Source organism: Mustela nivalis (assembly GCF_964662115.1).
Source record: "Mustela nivalis genome assembly, chromosome: 4".
In the NCBI taxonomy this organism is placed as follows: domain Eukaryota; kingdom Metazoa; phylum Chordata; class Mammalia; order Carnivora; family Mustelidae; genus Mustela; species Mustela nivalis.
The window spans coordinates 80,814,417-80,831,051 of NC_139023.1; the positions used below are offsets into that span (position 1 = coordinate 80,814,417).

Genomic DNA, 16,635 nt, shown 5'->3' on the forward strand with positions numbered 1-16,635 from the left:
TTTAAAGAAGTAATGGCTGGAAACCTCCAAAATTTGGTGGAAAACAGGTAGGATAAACACAAAGAAAATTATTTCTACACATCATGAATGGAGGAACAGCGATGAGTAATGACTAACTTCTTACAAGAAACATGGAAGCAGAAAACATTGGAATAATATATCTGAAATGCTGAAGGGAAAAAATGCTCACGAAGAATTCTATGTCCAGTAAAACTGTATTCAAAAATGAGAGTAAAATAAAGGCATTTTCAGATAAACGAAACAGAAAATTTGTCACTAGCAGAGCTGTTCTTCAAAGAAGGCCAAAAGAAATTCTTCAGGCTAAAAGGAAAGGGCACCAGATGGTGACTCAGATATAAGAAGAGAGTAAGAGCACACTAATGTACATAGGAAATAATTTTTGTGCATTTTTTTCTTTAATTAATACCTTAAAAGATATGACTGCTTTAAAGCAGAGTTGAGCAGTGTACGTGATGGATTCTTTTCTTTAATTTAATTTCAGTTAACATATTGGGTATGATTAGTTTCAGAGGTAGAGTTCAGTGATCTGTGCCTATGTGATGGATTTATAAAGTATGCAGATATAACATAACAATGGTACTCAGGACTAGGATGGTACATGGAAATAAATACATTGCTGCAAGATTCCAGTGTTTTTTCTGAACTAAATATTAACTCTAAATAAATTGGGATGAGTTAAAGATACATATTATAATCTCTAGAGCAGTTACTAAAACTTAGAGAGATATAGCTAAAATTCAATAGAATTAAAACAGTATGTAAAAAAATATGTAACATAACAAAAGGCAAGAAAGGATAAACAGGATTTTTTCTAAAGGTGGTACAAATCAGACCTATTTATTTCAAAGCATTGCTAGGTCAGAGAAGAAATATTCTATGAATATAATGAGCTGCTGTATATCCACATTTTTAAAAGAGCTTATTCTGAAGGCAGATTATCTGCATACAAATCCCTGCTTTGTTTTGTTAGATTTGCACTACAGAAATACTTTGAAATGTTGGTATAAATTTATATGCAACAACTTTAGATTATTGTTTTTCTAATATAAAAATAATAGTGAGGTTCTCTTCCCTCTTTTCAGTATGTGCATGATTTATTTCCAAACTGTTATTGCTTATTTTCCTTTTTAGTTGTTTGAAAATTCAACCTTATTACTTTTCTAGTTATAAAGGCAGTGCATGCTATTCGTAAAAATGCAAATAATATAGAAAAATATAAAGAAAAGCACAATGTAGATAGAAAAATATGTAATAGAGATAATGCAAGATTACCTCGCAGTCCAATCTCTAGGAAATAATCACTGTTAACAAATTGTAGCTTAAAGACCTTTTTTCTGTGTATGTATATGCATATATGTTTAAAGTTTTTAATGTAAAATGAGTCATACCATAAATCCTATGCTACAGAATTTTTTTTAGTGAAACATTTCATGGACAGCTCTCAGACATCTAGGTCTATGTTTAAGGACTTGATTAGATAATGCTGTATTGGTATCCCTTCTTTAAACTTACATTTTAAATTCTAGAAGTATAATAACTTTATAGAGTGAATTCTTTATGTTGTATAATGATGTATTGTATTTTCACATACTCAAGTTTCCAGTTTGTTTATTTTCTAGGAGGAGGATATGTTGTCTGCTCAAGGAAGAGAGGAAGCATCAGATAGGCGTTTACAGCAGTTACAATCTAGTATAAAACAATTAGAAACAAGGTAAATTGTTAAATACATCTAGCTTTCTCTATAAGCTTCAAAAGGTTTTCTAATTTGGAGTTTCAGTTTATGATATTTTCTAGGATATGTATTTTATAACTACTAAACAAACTATAATCATAGGTTTTAAATATGATTTATTAGACATTATTTATTTCAAAAAATCATGTTCAAAACATTGATTTATTTTGAATGTGTATTGGAAGATCATTTCTGTCTACCTTTTCCCCAAAGCAGTCATAGTCACTCAATCCCCAAATCAAAAATGTTCTTTACATCTTAAAGCAGAAAAACAAAGTTGGGTAAAAATTAAACAGAAAAACTATCTTACTAAGTAGGTACCCAAGAGGAAAAAAATACTCAAATCATTATAGGTATTTTCTCTGGAGTCTTCTGGAGCAGTAATTTTCAGTTATCTTTGAGGGTCTGGGTTACTTTTTAAGTATATTCTATGGTTTTCTTTAGTAGGTTTCTTAATGTAAATGTGTACTATAAAATCTTCTGTTGTTTTTGTTGTTCCCTAATCTTTGTTAAATGTTCCCTTAAAAGACTTGAAAATTATCATGTGTGATATTTCACAAGGTAGAGTTTACAATTGTTAGCTGAAAAATCTACTCTGTATGATTGGAACCTTTTACACTCAGTCTGCTGCTCTGAGCACATTAAAAATTGAGATCTCAGTTCTACTCATAGATCCAAAGCTAATTTGTTGCTTGTTGAACAAAAGAAAAAAAAAGTATGTTTGACCTTTTGTTTCCTCTTCTTCAAAGTATTAATAAAAATAATTTCTTTGTCATGGCAGTTGAGAACTAATTGATTTTAACTACTAACTTGAGATTCTGATGAAGAGTTGTGATTTTTAAGTGATAGGGGTTTTGGGTTTTGCTTTTCATTTTTCTAAACTTTTCAGCAGTTTATTGATTGCTTTGATTGTACTTTTGCTTTCCTGAACGTCTTTACATTAACCTTAGAGAAAAAGCCTGTGGTTGTAGATTTTCATTTCTTTTATCTTAGTAGCTATTCTATGCTATACAAATAAATACTAAAAAATAAAGACTTAGAACAGTAAACTCTTGAATAATGAATTTTAATTCCTTTTGATTCTAATAGTACTGAGTTAAAATCAAGTTGTTTTTTTCATTCACTGGTGCTTTGTCTTTTTAGTGTTGAGAGTTTGGGGAATTTGTTACTGTGGTTTTAGGGTTTTTTTGCTTTTAGTATGAAGCTATAATACAACCTAACCAAATAATTCTCTAAGAAGAGATCACTGTGTGTGTAAGAAAATCTAAGGATATTTTTTAATGTACTGTATACAGCTAGCCACCTCTCATTTCCCAAAACTGGGAGAGTATGAGGTGTGCTAGAGCAGGGAAGTTCTTCTGTGTGGGAGTGGGAGTGGGGAGAGGATAGAGAATGCTGCTTCTGCCACCACTTTGAAGAAAGAAATGCCTGAAAATAACAAAATAGAGTATGCATTCTAAGAGAAGAATTGTCTTACCAGAATGTATCAGAACCTACTATAAAGCAATATTGATATGATTTGGGTATAAAATAGATAATAAAGCATTATAATCCATAAGTAAATAATTATATTTGCATATTTTAGGGATGTTAAAGGGATTATTTCAATTCTTCAGTTACTAATGGTATTCATACAACTGACCATTAATCTGGAAAAAAGTTAAATTGGACTTCTCTCTTACATCACACTCAGAAGTAAACTCTGGATGCATTTAAGATTTACCAGTAAGATCTTTTTTTACCAGTAAAAAATTTACCAGTAAAAATATTAAAGGTATAGCAATCTTTTGAGGAAATCTAAGAAATCAAATTGAGCTGTATTAAAATGAACATTTTTAGTGTAGTAAATATTTCTTAAATAGAGTCAGCAGGCAGAAACAGCCAAAAAAGTATATTTGGGAAAAATATTTATAGCATACAGAACACGCTGAGGGTGTATATCTTAATATTAAAAGAGAGTTCATATAAAGGAACAAGCAAATTACCCATCAGAAAAAAATTGGCAGAAAAATGCAGAAAAGGGTATATATTATGATTTTCATTTTTATAACACAAATTATGTTTTAAAACCTGTGGACCAATGTGTAATATCTGTGCATGTACACGTGTATATATGTATACATGATTTTATGAACATAGAGAAAAATATTCAAAAATACATGTTAGTAAATTAGCATGAGTTACCTGGGTAGAGAGTGGGTAAAGGAAACCAAGCAAAAAAGGAAAATGTTTAAAAGACCATATAAATAGAAAGAATAACTCATTCTTTAAGGAGTTGCTTTAAAACATTATCATGTAACTATATAATACACTGTGATACTGTAGAAAGTGTAACTTAATTAGAATCAGGATATCTAGGCTCAGTCTCAGCCCCACAGCTCATTAGCCATGTGGCCTTAATCAAATGCTTCACCTCTCTGGGTCTGTTGTTCTTTAAAATGGAAATAATGAGACTTACCTTATAAAGCTTTTTGCAGATCAAATGAGAAAAATACACGTGAGAGGAACTGGAATAGTGTTTGTTCTATTATAGATGCTCAGTAAATCTACTATTTTCCTTCTTCCTTTTAAAAAATATTTAACTTTCTTAGGGTGCCTGAGTGGCTGTGGGTTAAAGCCTCTGCCTTTGGCTTAGGTCATAGTCCCAGGGTCCTGGAATCAAGCCCCACATCGGGCTCTCTGCTCAGCCGGAAGCCTGCTTCCCTTTCTCTCTGCCTGCCTCTCTGCCTACTTGTGATTTCTGTCAAATAAATAAATAAAATCTTTAAAAAAAAAATTTAACTTTCTCAATGTAATTATTTACTTTTAGACTCTGTGTAGCAATCCAAGAAGCCACCCAATTAAGAACACAAAAAGCACATTTGGAAAACCAGACCAGAGAATTACACGCAAAGTGCAAGGAATTAGAAAATGAAAAATATGAAGCTATTGTAAGAGCCAGAAATAGCATGCAGCTTTTAGAAGAAGCTAACCTTCAAAAAAATCAGGTAAGAAAACTAGTAAACATGTTTACAAACAATGTAACACTGAACTTTCACCCATATGACCTAATAAGGGAGTCAATAATTACAGAATGAACACATGATGTTCATTATTATTGAACATATTAATGAACATCATTATTGAACACAATGATGTTTCCATTAACAGACATAGTTTTCATAGTAAGAATTAATCATAAGACGTGATAAAACGGGGGCACCTGGATGGCTCAGTTAGACGAACATGAGACTCTTGATCTCTTGGTCATGAGTTAAAGCCCCATGTTGAGTATAGAGATTACTAAAAAGTAAAATAAAACAGAGTATGATAAAATGTCAACCCTTTCCCAAAGCTTTCATATCAGATTTTATGTCTCCAAATCTTATGTAAATAATCTTTATCTTCTATAATCTCATACTTGAAAAAATCTGCTATAGCACTTTATTGCAGTATACCCTATATTTTATTCGGTTGAATCAGATTAATCTTACTCATCTTTATTTCCCCTTCATCACCTACATAATTACTCTAATAGAGAAGAAGCTTAATTGGGAATTAAATTAAGCTGTAAAGATTTATTAACTGGAGGGTGCCTGGGCAGCTCAGTCATTTAGCATCTGCCTTCAGCTCAGGTCATGATCCCAGCATCCTGGGATCAGGCCCCACAGCAGGCTCCCTGCTTCTCCCTCTCCCATTGCTTGTGTTCTCTCTCTCGCTGTGTATCTCTCTGTCAAATAAATCAATAAAATCTTTAAAAAAAAATTTATTAACTGGAACTTTCATGTCACTGTTTTTTTGTTGTTGTTTTTTTTTAACCCTCTAACAACTGTGATTCCTGTGCTATCACATATTATAGGTTTTTTTTTTATCACCTCCATATATATAATGGTATATAGTTCAAAGAGTTTGGTAAGTGGATAGATTTGTTTTTAATGTTCTTGCCACCTTTATTTAGAGATCACTAAATCATTACTTCATTTAACCAACATGCATTGAATACCTAACATATTATGCATAATTACTGGGAAATATGGGGAGTACAAAGGAAATACTTTATTTATGTTTCCTTTTTTACCTAATAGAGGGCTTTCCAAGAGGGCTGTCAAAAACAAAACAACCTATATAAGTCACATATTAAGCTAATAAATAAAAAAAAATATTCAAATCTGTGAGAATGCAAAGGTGCTTATCATGCCTTTCAAGCTATTAATTCCATCTGTGAGTTGAATACTGTCTCTCAGAATGGTTGAAAGGCATAGCATATATGCTTATATATAAATGCCTTAAGTAGAAATAATAATGAAATAATAAGTAGAAATAATGTGCTTGGGAATTGCTCTAAACTCTTAAGTTAGCTAGAACAGTTCAGAGCAAGACAAAATTGTTTACCTTTCCCCTCTGAAGCCTCGTCAGATGAGCATTGTTAATTTCAGGTCACTAAAGGTGAACATTTTGTATAAAACACAATGGACAGAGAAGTAGTGATATTCATTGCCTATCCCTTAAATCCTTTCACTCAAGTCCAAAGTCAGCAGATTCATAAAGAGGCTGTTTATGGCTACAGTATTAAGCTCCCTCCTGGCCTACTGTATAGTTATTATAGGACTCCCAACTTCAGTTGCTTTTTCCAAAAAGTTTTTCCAAAAAGTCAAGGATTCTCACCACTGATTAGACATGAAACACAACCTATTATCATTCTTTTATGATGCTTCCCTATTTCTTCATTGTCTTATTCTCTCCCACAAAGTTATTCATCAAAACAGCTATTACTGTATAATTTACAATAGCCAGGGTATGGAAGTAACCTGGTGCCCATCCATATATGAATGAATAAAGATGTGGTGCTTATATACAATGGAACATTACTCAGTCGTAAAAAGAATGAAATCTTGCTATTTACAACAACAACATGGATGGGCCTAGAAGATATAATACTAAGTGAAATAAGTCAGGGAAAATAAATACCGTATGATTTTATTCGTGTAAAATTTAAGAAACAAATGAACAAAAAGAAAGACTGTTAAATATGGTGAACAAACTGGTGGTCAAGGGAGAGCAGGTGGGGGAGAAATAAGTAAAGGGGATTAAGAGTACACTTATCATGATGAGCACTGGGTAATGTATAGAACCATTGCCTATGCTAGCTCGGTAGAGCACACAACGCCTTGCTAGCTCCGTAGAGTACACAACTCTTGATCTCAGGGTCATGACTTCAAGTAGGCACGGAGGCTACTTAAAAATAATTAAATAAATAATGATTCTAAAAAAAGAACTGTTGAATCATTATATTGTACACCTGAAATTAATATACCTCCCTATTCTATTTGAATAAAAACACAGTTAATTCTCATTAGCTTACCTATTTAAGCAGGAGGAAATTTGTTAAATGATTTAAAAAAAACAGATGGGGATGGTATCTTTGGAAGGTAATGGGATCAGAACACAGGGCCACTTACTATGTAATGATTAAAAAAGAGAGATTCAGTCATACCTAAAATTGGAGCAGTTCCAGGCCCAGAAAGGTATTTGTAGGGTTTTTTTGTTACTATTTTTTAAATTAATTTATTTATTTTCAGTATAACAGTATTCATTATTTTTTTGTTTTTTTTTATTTAAACTCAATTAGCCAACATATGATATGGTACATCATTAGTTTTAGATGTAGTGTTGAGTAATTTATCAGTTGCGTGTATCACCCAGTTTAGAAAGATATTTGGTCTAGAGATGTAAATTTGAGAGTTGTCAGCATATAAATGATATTTAAAACCAGAAGACTGGATTAGACCATCAAGGGACAGATGGAGATATAGGACAAAGGACATAAGTATTAGGTAGTACAATTTTAATTTTTTTAATTCAGTTTTTATTTTAATTCCAGCATAGTTAACATACAGCATTATATTCATTTCAGGTGTGCAATATGTTAATTCAGCAATTCCATACATCATCAATGCTCTTCATGTCACATGCACTTCTTAATCCCATCACCTTGTTTCACCTACACCCTCACCCACCCATCTCCCCTCTGATGTGTAGTGCAATTTTTTTTTTTAAGATTTTTTTTATTTGAGACAGAGAGAGTGAGAGAACACAAGCAGGGGAAGAGGGACAGAGGGAGAGGAAGAGTGAGAAGTGGATTCCCTCCTGAGCAGGAAGCCCAGTGCAACTCAGGGCTCAATAATAGGACCCTGGGATCATGACCTGAGCTGAGGGCAGATGCCCAGGCACCCCAGGTAGTATAATTTTTAAAGAAGTTCAGGAGAAGAGGAAGAAACAGCAATGTAAACTAAAAAGGAATGATCAGTGAATAAGGAAGAAAACCAATACTGTGGCATGCTAAAAACCAAATAAGGAAAGTAAAACAAGGAAAAGAGAGTAATCAGTTATCTCAAGTGCTACTGATATATCAAATAAGATAGTTATTCAAAATTGACTCATGAATTATTAATGGAGACTATGGATGGTGAAAGCCTGATTGGAGTTGGTGTAGTAGTATTGGAGATGAGCCAGCACAGACTTTAGAGGAGTTTTGCTCCAGAGAGAAGCAGAGAAATGGGTTGTGAATGACAACAGAACTGGGATTATAAGAGTATTTTTTTAGCTGGGAGAGGAAAATGATTGGATAAATAGAAACATCAAGGAGTTAGCTGACAAGGGACATAATTTGAATAATACCAAATAATGGAAAGGAAGGGAAGTCCAAGAGATTTTTTTCCAAGACTTTAATACCTAGACTTGATGACATTTTTTACAGGAAAAATTGAAAAATAACTCTTAAGATGTCTAGGTATGGCCCTGGCTGAAATAAATACCAGAGTAAAATAATAAATTTTTAGGACAAGGTCAGGTGAGAAGGTTAGGAAAAATAAATATCATTCATAACAGGCAAAGATTCCAAGTGGAGATGTCCCAGAAGTGTAGAATAAGATGTTTGCTTTCAACAAAGTGATTAGTGGACAAGTTTTTAATCGTTTACTATGTTATCTTTATTAATAATGATGTGATTTATAATAACATCAAATGATTATTTTTCTGAAGGCTCTACTTGAGGAGAAGCAAAAAGAACAAGATATAGAGAAAATGAAAGAAACGGTCTCTCGGGTTACACAAGATGCTGCCATAAGAATCAGGAAAGAAGTAAGGAGTCTTTAAACTTTAAAATTATTTAAAATTCAAAATTTTACAACCTAACAAAATTTTACAACCTAACAAAATACTACCTAAGTTTTTGCCTAATGGACCTAGCTAATTAATTGTTAGCGAACTGAACCAATTGTGCTGAATTTCAAATAAAAATCGTCTCAGGCTACCCCTACCATTTGAGCTAGAATGGGGCTGAGGTAAGGACATAGGAGGTTGAGGTTGAGATTGAGGAGAGAGAGGTTTAGGCCAGGAATATCATGATGATAAACACATATGAAGTGTAAAGTTAAAAAGAAGCCTCAAAAAAGAAACTCAGAATGCATAAGAAGTAAGAGAAGAAAACCTACCATTTGCTTGCAGAATCTTAGAGCAGCTTAAGACTGGAGAAATCTGGTTTGACCTCTTTTTTTTTTATTGGTAAAGAAACTGAAACCATAAGAGGTTGTTGACTCACTCAAAATTATATACAAATTAAAGCCAAAATTTAGAGGCACCTGGATGGCTCAGTTGGTTAAACGACTGCCTTTAGCTCAGGTCATGATCCTGGAATCCCAGGATCAAGTCCCGTATGGGCCTCCCGGCTCAGCAGGGAGTCTGCTTCTCCCTCTGACTTTCCCCACCTTGTGCTTTCTCTTATTCTCTCTCTCAAATAAGTATCTTTATTTATTTTTTAAAGATGTTATTTATTTATTAAAGAGAGAGAGAGTAAGGGAGACAGAAAGAGGAAAAAAGAAGGAGCAAGGAGAAGGACAGAGGGAGAGGGAAGAAGCAGACTCCCCACTGAGCAGGGAGCCCAATGTGGGGCTCAATGCCAGGACTCCAGGGATCATGACCCAGGCTGAAGGCAGACAGTTAACTGACTGAGTCTCCTAGTTAAAACCAGGAGTTAGACTCATACCTTCTGCTCTACTGAGCCAGCATTGTTTTGATCACATCGTGCTGGCACTTGTACAATGTGTGAGTTGTGTTGTTATTTTCAGTTCTCTTATCAAGACTAAATCTGATATTTTTATGTAGACCTAATGAATTGTTTCTTGGTTTGACTTATGCAAATTAAAACTGGGAAGTGTGAGTTTACTTTCATATATTTTCTTTCATATATTTACTTATACAAATTAAAACTGGGAAGTGTAAGTTTGCTTTCATGTAAAGAAACAAGGAAAACATAACATTGGTTTGCCTTTTCTTTTGGTATGGATATGAATCAGTTTGTAAGTGGTGTGGTAAAGTTTGAAAATGTATTGTGGATTGTAGAGGAAAAAAAAGAAAAACCCATTTTAAGGATCAAAAGTAAATAACTTGCTTTAAGGTTCTACCTTTAGGAAGTAGCAGAACTAGTTGTAAATACAAGTCTATTGTTTCTTCAGCTCTCTTCTCAATCACTGTGAGAAATTGTTTCCCTTTAATTTTATATTCTTTTGTTTTTAGAAATTTTCAAACCCATAAAAGGTTAAAAGCTGTACAGTGAACACTTGTTTGCCCCTTACCCAGATAATTATTAATGTCTTGCCACACCTGTCCCATCTCTTTCTATACATACACACACTCTTTTGCCGAACATTTGGACATTGACTGCAGGCATTACGACACCTCACTCCTGATATTTTGGCATGTTTTTCCCCAGAGAAAGGATATTTTTCTACACAACCCCACCACTATTACCGTATCTTTAAAAAAAATAAATATCACTTTAAGCTATACTCAAATTTCCTCAGAATACTCTCATTGGCTTTTTGTTTTTTTAAATCCAGAGTCCAATCAAAATTTATGTATCATTGCATTTGACTGCTGTCTCTGTAGTCTCCCTCAATTTAACCCAGTGTTCAATCAACAAAACTAAAAAGCAACCTATGGAATGAGAGATATTTGCAAATAATGTATCAGATAAAGGGCGAGTAACCAAAACCTATAAAAAAAAATATCAAATTCAATACCCAAAAAATAAATGACTTAAAAATCATTACAATTCCACTAGCAAGAAATACTATTTTAACATTGTCCTCTGAATTTTCATTTAGTTACAGATTATTAATGATGTAGCTATCTATGAAACAAAAAATTCTGGAGTTGTATACATCAACCTTCAAATAGTGCTAAGCCTAGAAGATAGAAAAGTGAGGAAACTTTCTCTTTCTACATACATAATTCTGCACTGTGTGAAATTTCAAAGAATAGCTATTATTTTCATTAACTATGTTTCCTATGATAAAGAGTCTCTTATGGTTTCTCTCCCTCTCTGGTTTCGTCTTGTTTCATTTCTCCTTCCCTTCCCCCATGGTCCCCTACCCTGCCTCTCAGATTTCCTCATATTAGCAAGATCATATGATAATTATCTTTCTCTGATTAATTTCAAGTAGCACAATACCCTCTAGTTCCATCCACATTGTGGCAAATGACAAGATTTCATTTCTTTTGATGGCATAGTATTCCATTGTATATGTACATACCATATCTTCTTTATCCATTCATTTGCTGATGGACATCTAGGCTATTAACATAGTTTGGCTATTCTGGGCATTGCTGCTGTAAACATTCGGGTGCATGTGCCCCTTCGGATCACTACCTTTGTACCTTTAGGTTAAATGCACTATAATGCAATTGTTGGGTTGTAGGTTAGCTCTGTTTTCAACTTTTTGAGGAACCTTCATACCATTTTCTAGAATGGCTGCACCAGCTTGCATTCCCACCAACAGTGTAGGAGGGTTCCCCTTTATCCTTATCCTTGCCCAAACCTGCTGTTGCCTGGCTGGTTAATTTTACCCATTCTGACGGGTGTGAGATGGTATCTCATTGTGGTTTTGATTTGTATTTCCTTGATGCCGAGTGATGTTGAGCACTTTTTTTTTTTTTTTTAAAGATTTTATTTGTTTATTTGACAGAGAGATCACAAGAAGGCAGAGAGGCAGGCAGAGAGAGGAGGAAGCAGGCTTCCTGCGGAGCAGAGAGCCTGATGCGGGGCTCGATCCCAGGACCCTGGGATCATGACCTGAGCCGAAGGCAGAGGCTTTACCTACTGAGCCACCCAGGTGCCCCTGTTGAGCACTTTTTCATGTGTCTGATGGCCACTTGGATGTCTTTGCTAAAATGTCTGTTCATGACATCTGCCCATTTCTTGATTGGATTATTTTTTCTTTGGGTGTTGAGTTTGGTAAGTTTTATAGATTTTGGATACTAGCCCTTTATCTGATATGTCATTGACAAATATCTTCTCTCCTTCTGTCGGTTGTCTTTTGGTTTTGTTGAAAGTTTTCTTTGTTGTGCAGAAGCTTTTGATCTTAAGTCCCAGTAGTTCATTTTTGCCCTTGCTTCCCTTTCCTTTGGCGATGTGCCTAGAAAGAATTTGCAGCAGCTGAGGTCAAAGAGGTTGCTGCCTGTGTTCTCCTCAAGGATTTTGATGGATTCCTTTCCTACATTGAGGTCTTGCATCCATTTTGAGTCTATTTTTGTGTGTGGTGTGAGGAAATGGTCCAATTTCATTCTTCTGCATGTGGCTGTCCAATTTTTGTAACACCATTTGTGAAAGAGACTGTCTCTTTTCTATTGGACATTCTTTGCTGCTTTGTGGAAGATTAGTTGACCATAGAGTTGAGGGTCCATTTCTGGGCTCTCGATTCTGTTCCATTGATCTGTGTGTCTCTTTTGTACCAGTACCATACTGTCTTGATGATGACAGCTTTGTAATAGAGTTTGAAGTCTGGAAATGTGATTCCGCCAACTTTGGTTTTCTTTTTCAACATTCCTCTGGCTATTTGGGGTCTTTTTAGGTTCCATATAAATTTTAGGATTATTTGTTCCAATTTTTTGAAAAAAGTTGATGGTATTTTGATAGGGGTTGCATTAAATGTGTAGATTGCTCTAGGTAGCATAGATGTTTTCATAATATTTGTTCTTCCAATCCACGAGCATGGAATGTTTTTCCATTTCTTTGTGTCTTCGTCAGTTTCTTTCATGAGTACTCTATAGTTTTCTGCATACAGATTCTTTGCCTCTTTGGTTAGATTTATTTCTAGGTATCTTATGGTTTGGGGTACAATTCTAAATAGGATTGACTTCTTAATTTCTCTTTCTTCTGTCTTGTTGGTGTATAGAAATGCAACTGATTTCTGTGCATTGATTTTTATATCCTGACAATTTACTGAATTCCTATATGAGTTCTAGCAGTTTCAGAGTGGAATCTTTTGGGTTTTCACATGAAGTATCATATCATCTACAAAAAGTAGAGTCTGATTTCTTCTTTGGTGATTCAGATGCCTTTATTTCCTTTTGTAAGACTTCTAGTAGTATATTGAATAGCAGTGGTGATAGTGGATAGCCCTGTCATGTTCCTGACCTTAGGGGGAAAGCTGTTAGTTTTTTCCCTGTTAAGAATGATATTCACTGTGGATTTTTCATGGATGGCTTTATGGTCTTGAGCTGTGTACCCTCCATCCCTACACTGTGACGAGTTTTGATCAAGAGAGGATGCTGTACTTTGTCAAATGCTTTGTCAGCATCTTTTGAGAGGTTCAAATGGTTTTTGTTCTTTCTTTTACTAATGTTTTGTATCACATTGATTAATTTGCAGATAATGAGCCAACCTTGCAGCCCAGGAATAAATCCCACTTGGTTGTGGTGAATAATCCTTTTAATATACTGTTGGATCCTATTGGCTAGTATTTTGATAAGAAATTTTGTATCCATGTTCGTCAGGGATATTGGTCTGTAAGTCTCCTTTCCAATGGGGTCTTTGGTTTGGGGATCAAGGTAATGCTGGCCTCATAAAATGAGTTTGGAAGTTTTCCTTCCATTTCTATTTTTTAGAACAGTTTCAAGAGAATAGTTATGAATTCTTCTTTAAATGTTTGGTAGAATTCCCCTTGGAAGCCCTCTGGCCCTGGGGTCTTGTTTGTTTGGAGATTTTTGATGACTGCTTCAATCTTCTTACTGGTTATAGATCTGTTCAGATTTTCTGTTTCTTCGTGGTTCAGTTTTGGTAGTCCTACATCTCTAGGAATGCATCTGTTTCTTCCAGATTGTCAAATGTGCCCACATATATTTGCTCATAATATGTTCTTACAATTGTCTTTCTTTTTTGTTTTTTTTTAAGATTATTTATTTATTTATTTGACAGAGAGGTCACAAGTAGGCAGAGAGGCAGAAAGAGAGAGAGGGGGAAGCAGGCTCCCTGCTGAACAGAGAGCCCGACGTGGGCCTTTGATCCCAGGACCCTGAGATCATGACCTGAGCTGAAGGCAGAGGCTTAACCCACTGAGCCACCCAGGCGGCCATAATTGTATTTCTTTTTTTTTTTTTTTTAATTTTTTTTTAAGATTTTATTTATTTATTTGACAGACAGAGATCACAAGTAGGCAGAGAGGCGGCAGGGGGAGCGGTGGGGGGGGCAGGCTCCCAGTTGAGCAGAGGGCCTGATGCGGGGCTCGATCCCAGGACTCCGGGATCATGACCTGAGCTAAAGGCGAGGCTTTAACCCACTGAGCCACCCAGGCACCCCCATAGTTTTATTTCTTTGAAGTTGGCTGTGATCTCTCCTCTTTCATTCATGATTTTATTTATTTGGGTCATTTCTCTTTTCTTTTTGGTATGTCTGGCAGGGGATTTGTCAGTCTTATTAATTTTTTGGAAGAAACAGCTCCTAGTTGTTTTGTTTATCTGTTCTACTGTTTCTTTGGTTTCTATTTCATTGATTTCTGCTCTGATCTTTATTATTACCAGGTTTAGGTTTCATTTTTTTTTTCTCCAGCTCTTTTAGATGTAGAGTTAGGTTGTGTATTTGAGAACTTTCTTGTTTCTTGAGAAAGGTTTGTATTGCTATATACTTTCCTCTCAGGACTGCCTTTTGCTATGTCCCAAAGATTTTGAACAGTTGTGTTTTCAGTTTTGAATGTTTCCAGGAATTGTTTTAATTCCTCTTTAATTTCCTGGCTGACCCATTCATTCTTAGTAGGATGCTCTTAGCCTCCATATATTTGAGTTCCAACTTTCCTCTTGTGGTGGAGTTCTAGTTTCAAAGCATTGTGGTCTAAAAGTATGCAGAGAATGACCCTGGTCTTTTGGTACCAGCTGAGATCTGATTTGTGACCCAGGCTGTGATCTCTTCTAATCTATTCTGGAGAATATTCCATGTGCACTAGAGAAGAATGTGTATTCTGTTGTTTTGGGATGGAATGTTCTGAATATATCTGTGATGTCCATCTTGTTCAGTGTGTCATTTAAAGCCTTTATTTCCTTGTTGATCTTTTGCTTAGATGATCTGTCCATTGCAGTTAGGAGGGTGTTAAAGTCCCCTACAATTACTATATTATTGTCGATGTGCTTCTTTGATTTTGTTTTTAATTGGTTTATATAGTTGGCTGCTCCCATGTTAGGGGAATGGATATTTAAAACTGTTAGATCTTCTTGTTGGACAGACCCTTTAAGTATAATATAGTGCCTTTCCTCATCTCTTGTTATAGTCTTTGGCTAAAATCTAATTTATCTGATACAAGGATTGCCACCCCAACTTTCTTTTGTTGTCCATTAGCATGTTAAATTGTTTTCCACCCTCTCACTTTAAATCTGGAGGTGTCTTTGGGTCTAAATTGAGTTTCTTGTGGACAGCATATTGATGGGTCTTGTTTTTTTATCCATTCTGATTCCTTATGTCTTCTGATTGGAATATTTAGCCTTCACATTCAGGATAAGATATGAATTTAGTGCTATTGTGTTGTCTGTAAGGTGACTATTACTGTATATTGTCTCTGCCTCCTTTCTGATCTGTTACTTTTAGGCTTTCTCTTTGCTTAGAGGACCCCTTTAAGTATTTCCTGTAGGGCTGGTTTGATCTTCACAAATTCTTTTAGTTTTTGTTTGTCCTGGAAGCTCTTTATTTCTCGTTCTATTTTCAATGACAGCCCAGCTGGATATAATATTCTTGGCTGCATATTTTTCTCATTTAGTGCTTTGAATATATCATGCCAGTATATCATATCCTTTCTGGCCTGCCAGGTCTCTGTGGATAGGTCTGCTGCCAGTCTAATATTTCTACCATTTTAGGTTATAGACCTCTTGTCCCGAGCTGCTTTCAGGATTTTTTCTTTGTCACTGAGACTTGTAAGTTTTACTGTTAGATGACGGGGTGTAGACCTATTTTTATTGATTTTGAGGGGGTTCTCTGTCCCTCCTGCATTCTGATGCTTGTTTCCTTCCTGGAATTAGGGAAGTTCCTGCTATAATTTGCTCCACTATCCCTTTTAACCCCCTCTCTCTTTCTTCTTCTGGGATCCCAATTATTTTAATACCATTTCATCTTGTGGTATCACTTATCTTTCAGATTCTCCCCTCATGATCTAATAGATGTTTATCTCTCTGTTTCTCAGCTTCTTTATTCTCTATTATTTTGTTTTCTATATCACTAATTCTCTCTTCTGCCTCATTTATCCTATCAGTAAGAGCCTCCACTTTTGATTGCACCTCATTAATAGTTTTTTAAATTACATCTTAGTTAGATTTTAACTTTTATTTCTCCAGAAAGGGATTCTCTGATATCTTCTATGTTTTATTCAAGCCCAGCTAGCATTTTTATAATTGTCATTCTGAACTCTAGTTCTGACATCTTACGAAATGTCCGTATTGATCAGGTCCCCAGCTGTCGGCACTGCTTCTTGTTCTTTTTTTTTTTTTTTTTAAGGTGAGTTTTTCTGCCTTGACATTCTGTCCAGAATAGAAAAGAGTAGATGGATGAGAGAACAAAATGCTAAAAGAGTAACAACGACCCCAGA

General features: G+C 34.9%; 1 protein-coding gene across 6 annotated transcripts in view; it reads left to right on the forward strand.

Moving 5' to 3' along the window:
- The window catches only part of SCLT1 (sodium channel and clathrin linker 1), a 180,767-nt gene that overhangs the window by 86,055 nt on the left and 78,077 nt on the right, over positions 1-16,635 (forward strand). For 5 of the 6 annotated variants that reach the window (XR_014311298.1, XM_082729127.1, XM_082729128.1 and 2 more), the window contains 3 exons: positions 1,641-1,732; positions 4,563-4,740; positions 8,774-8,872. Coding sequence is in view for 5 of the 6 variants with exons in the window: in XM_082729127.1 (XP_082585253.1) it covers positions 1,641-1,732; positions 4,563-4,740; positions 8,774-8,872 (369 nt within the window). In the remaining variant the exon portion in view is untranslated. The remainder of the gene's footprint in view (positions 1-1,640; positions 1,733-4,562; positions 4,741-8,773; positions 8,873-16,635) is intronic. The other variant, XM_082729129.1, reaches the window with a different exon arrangement.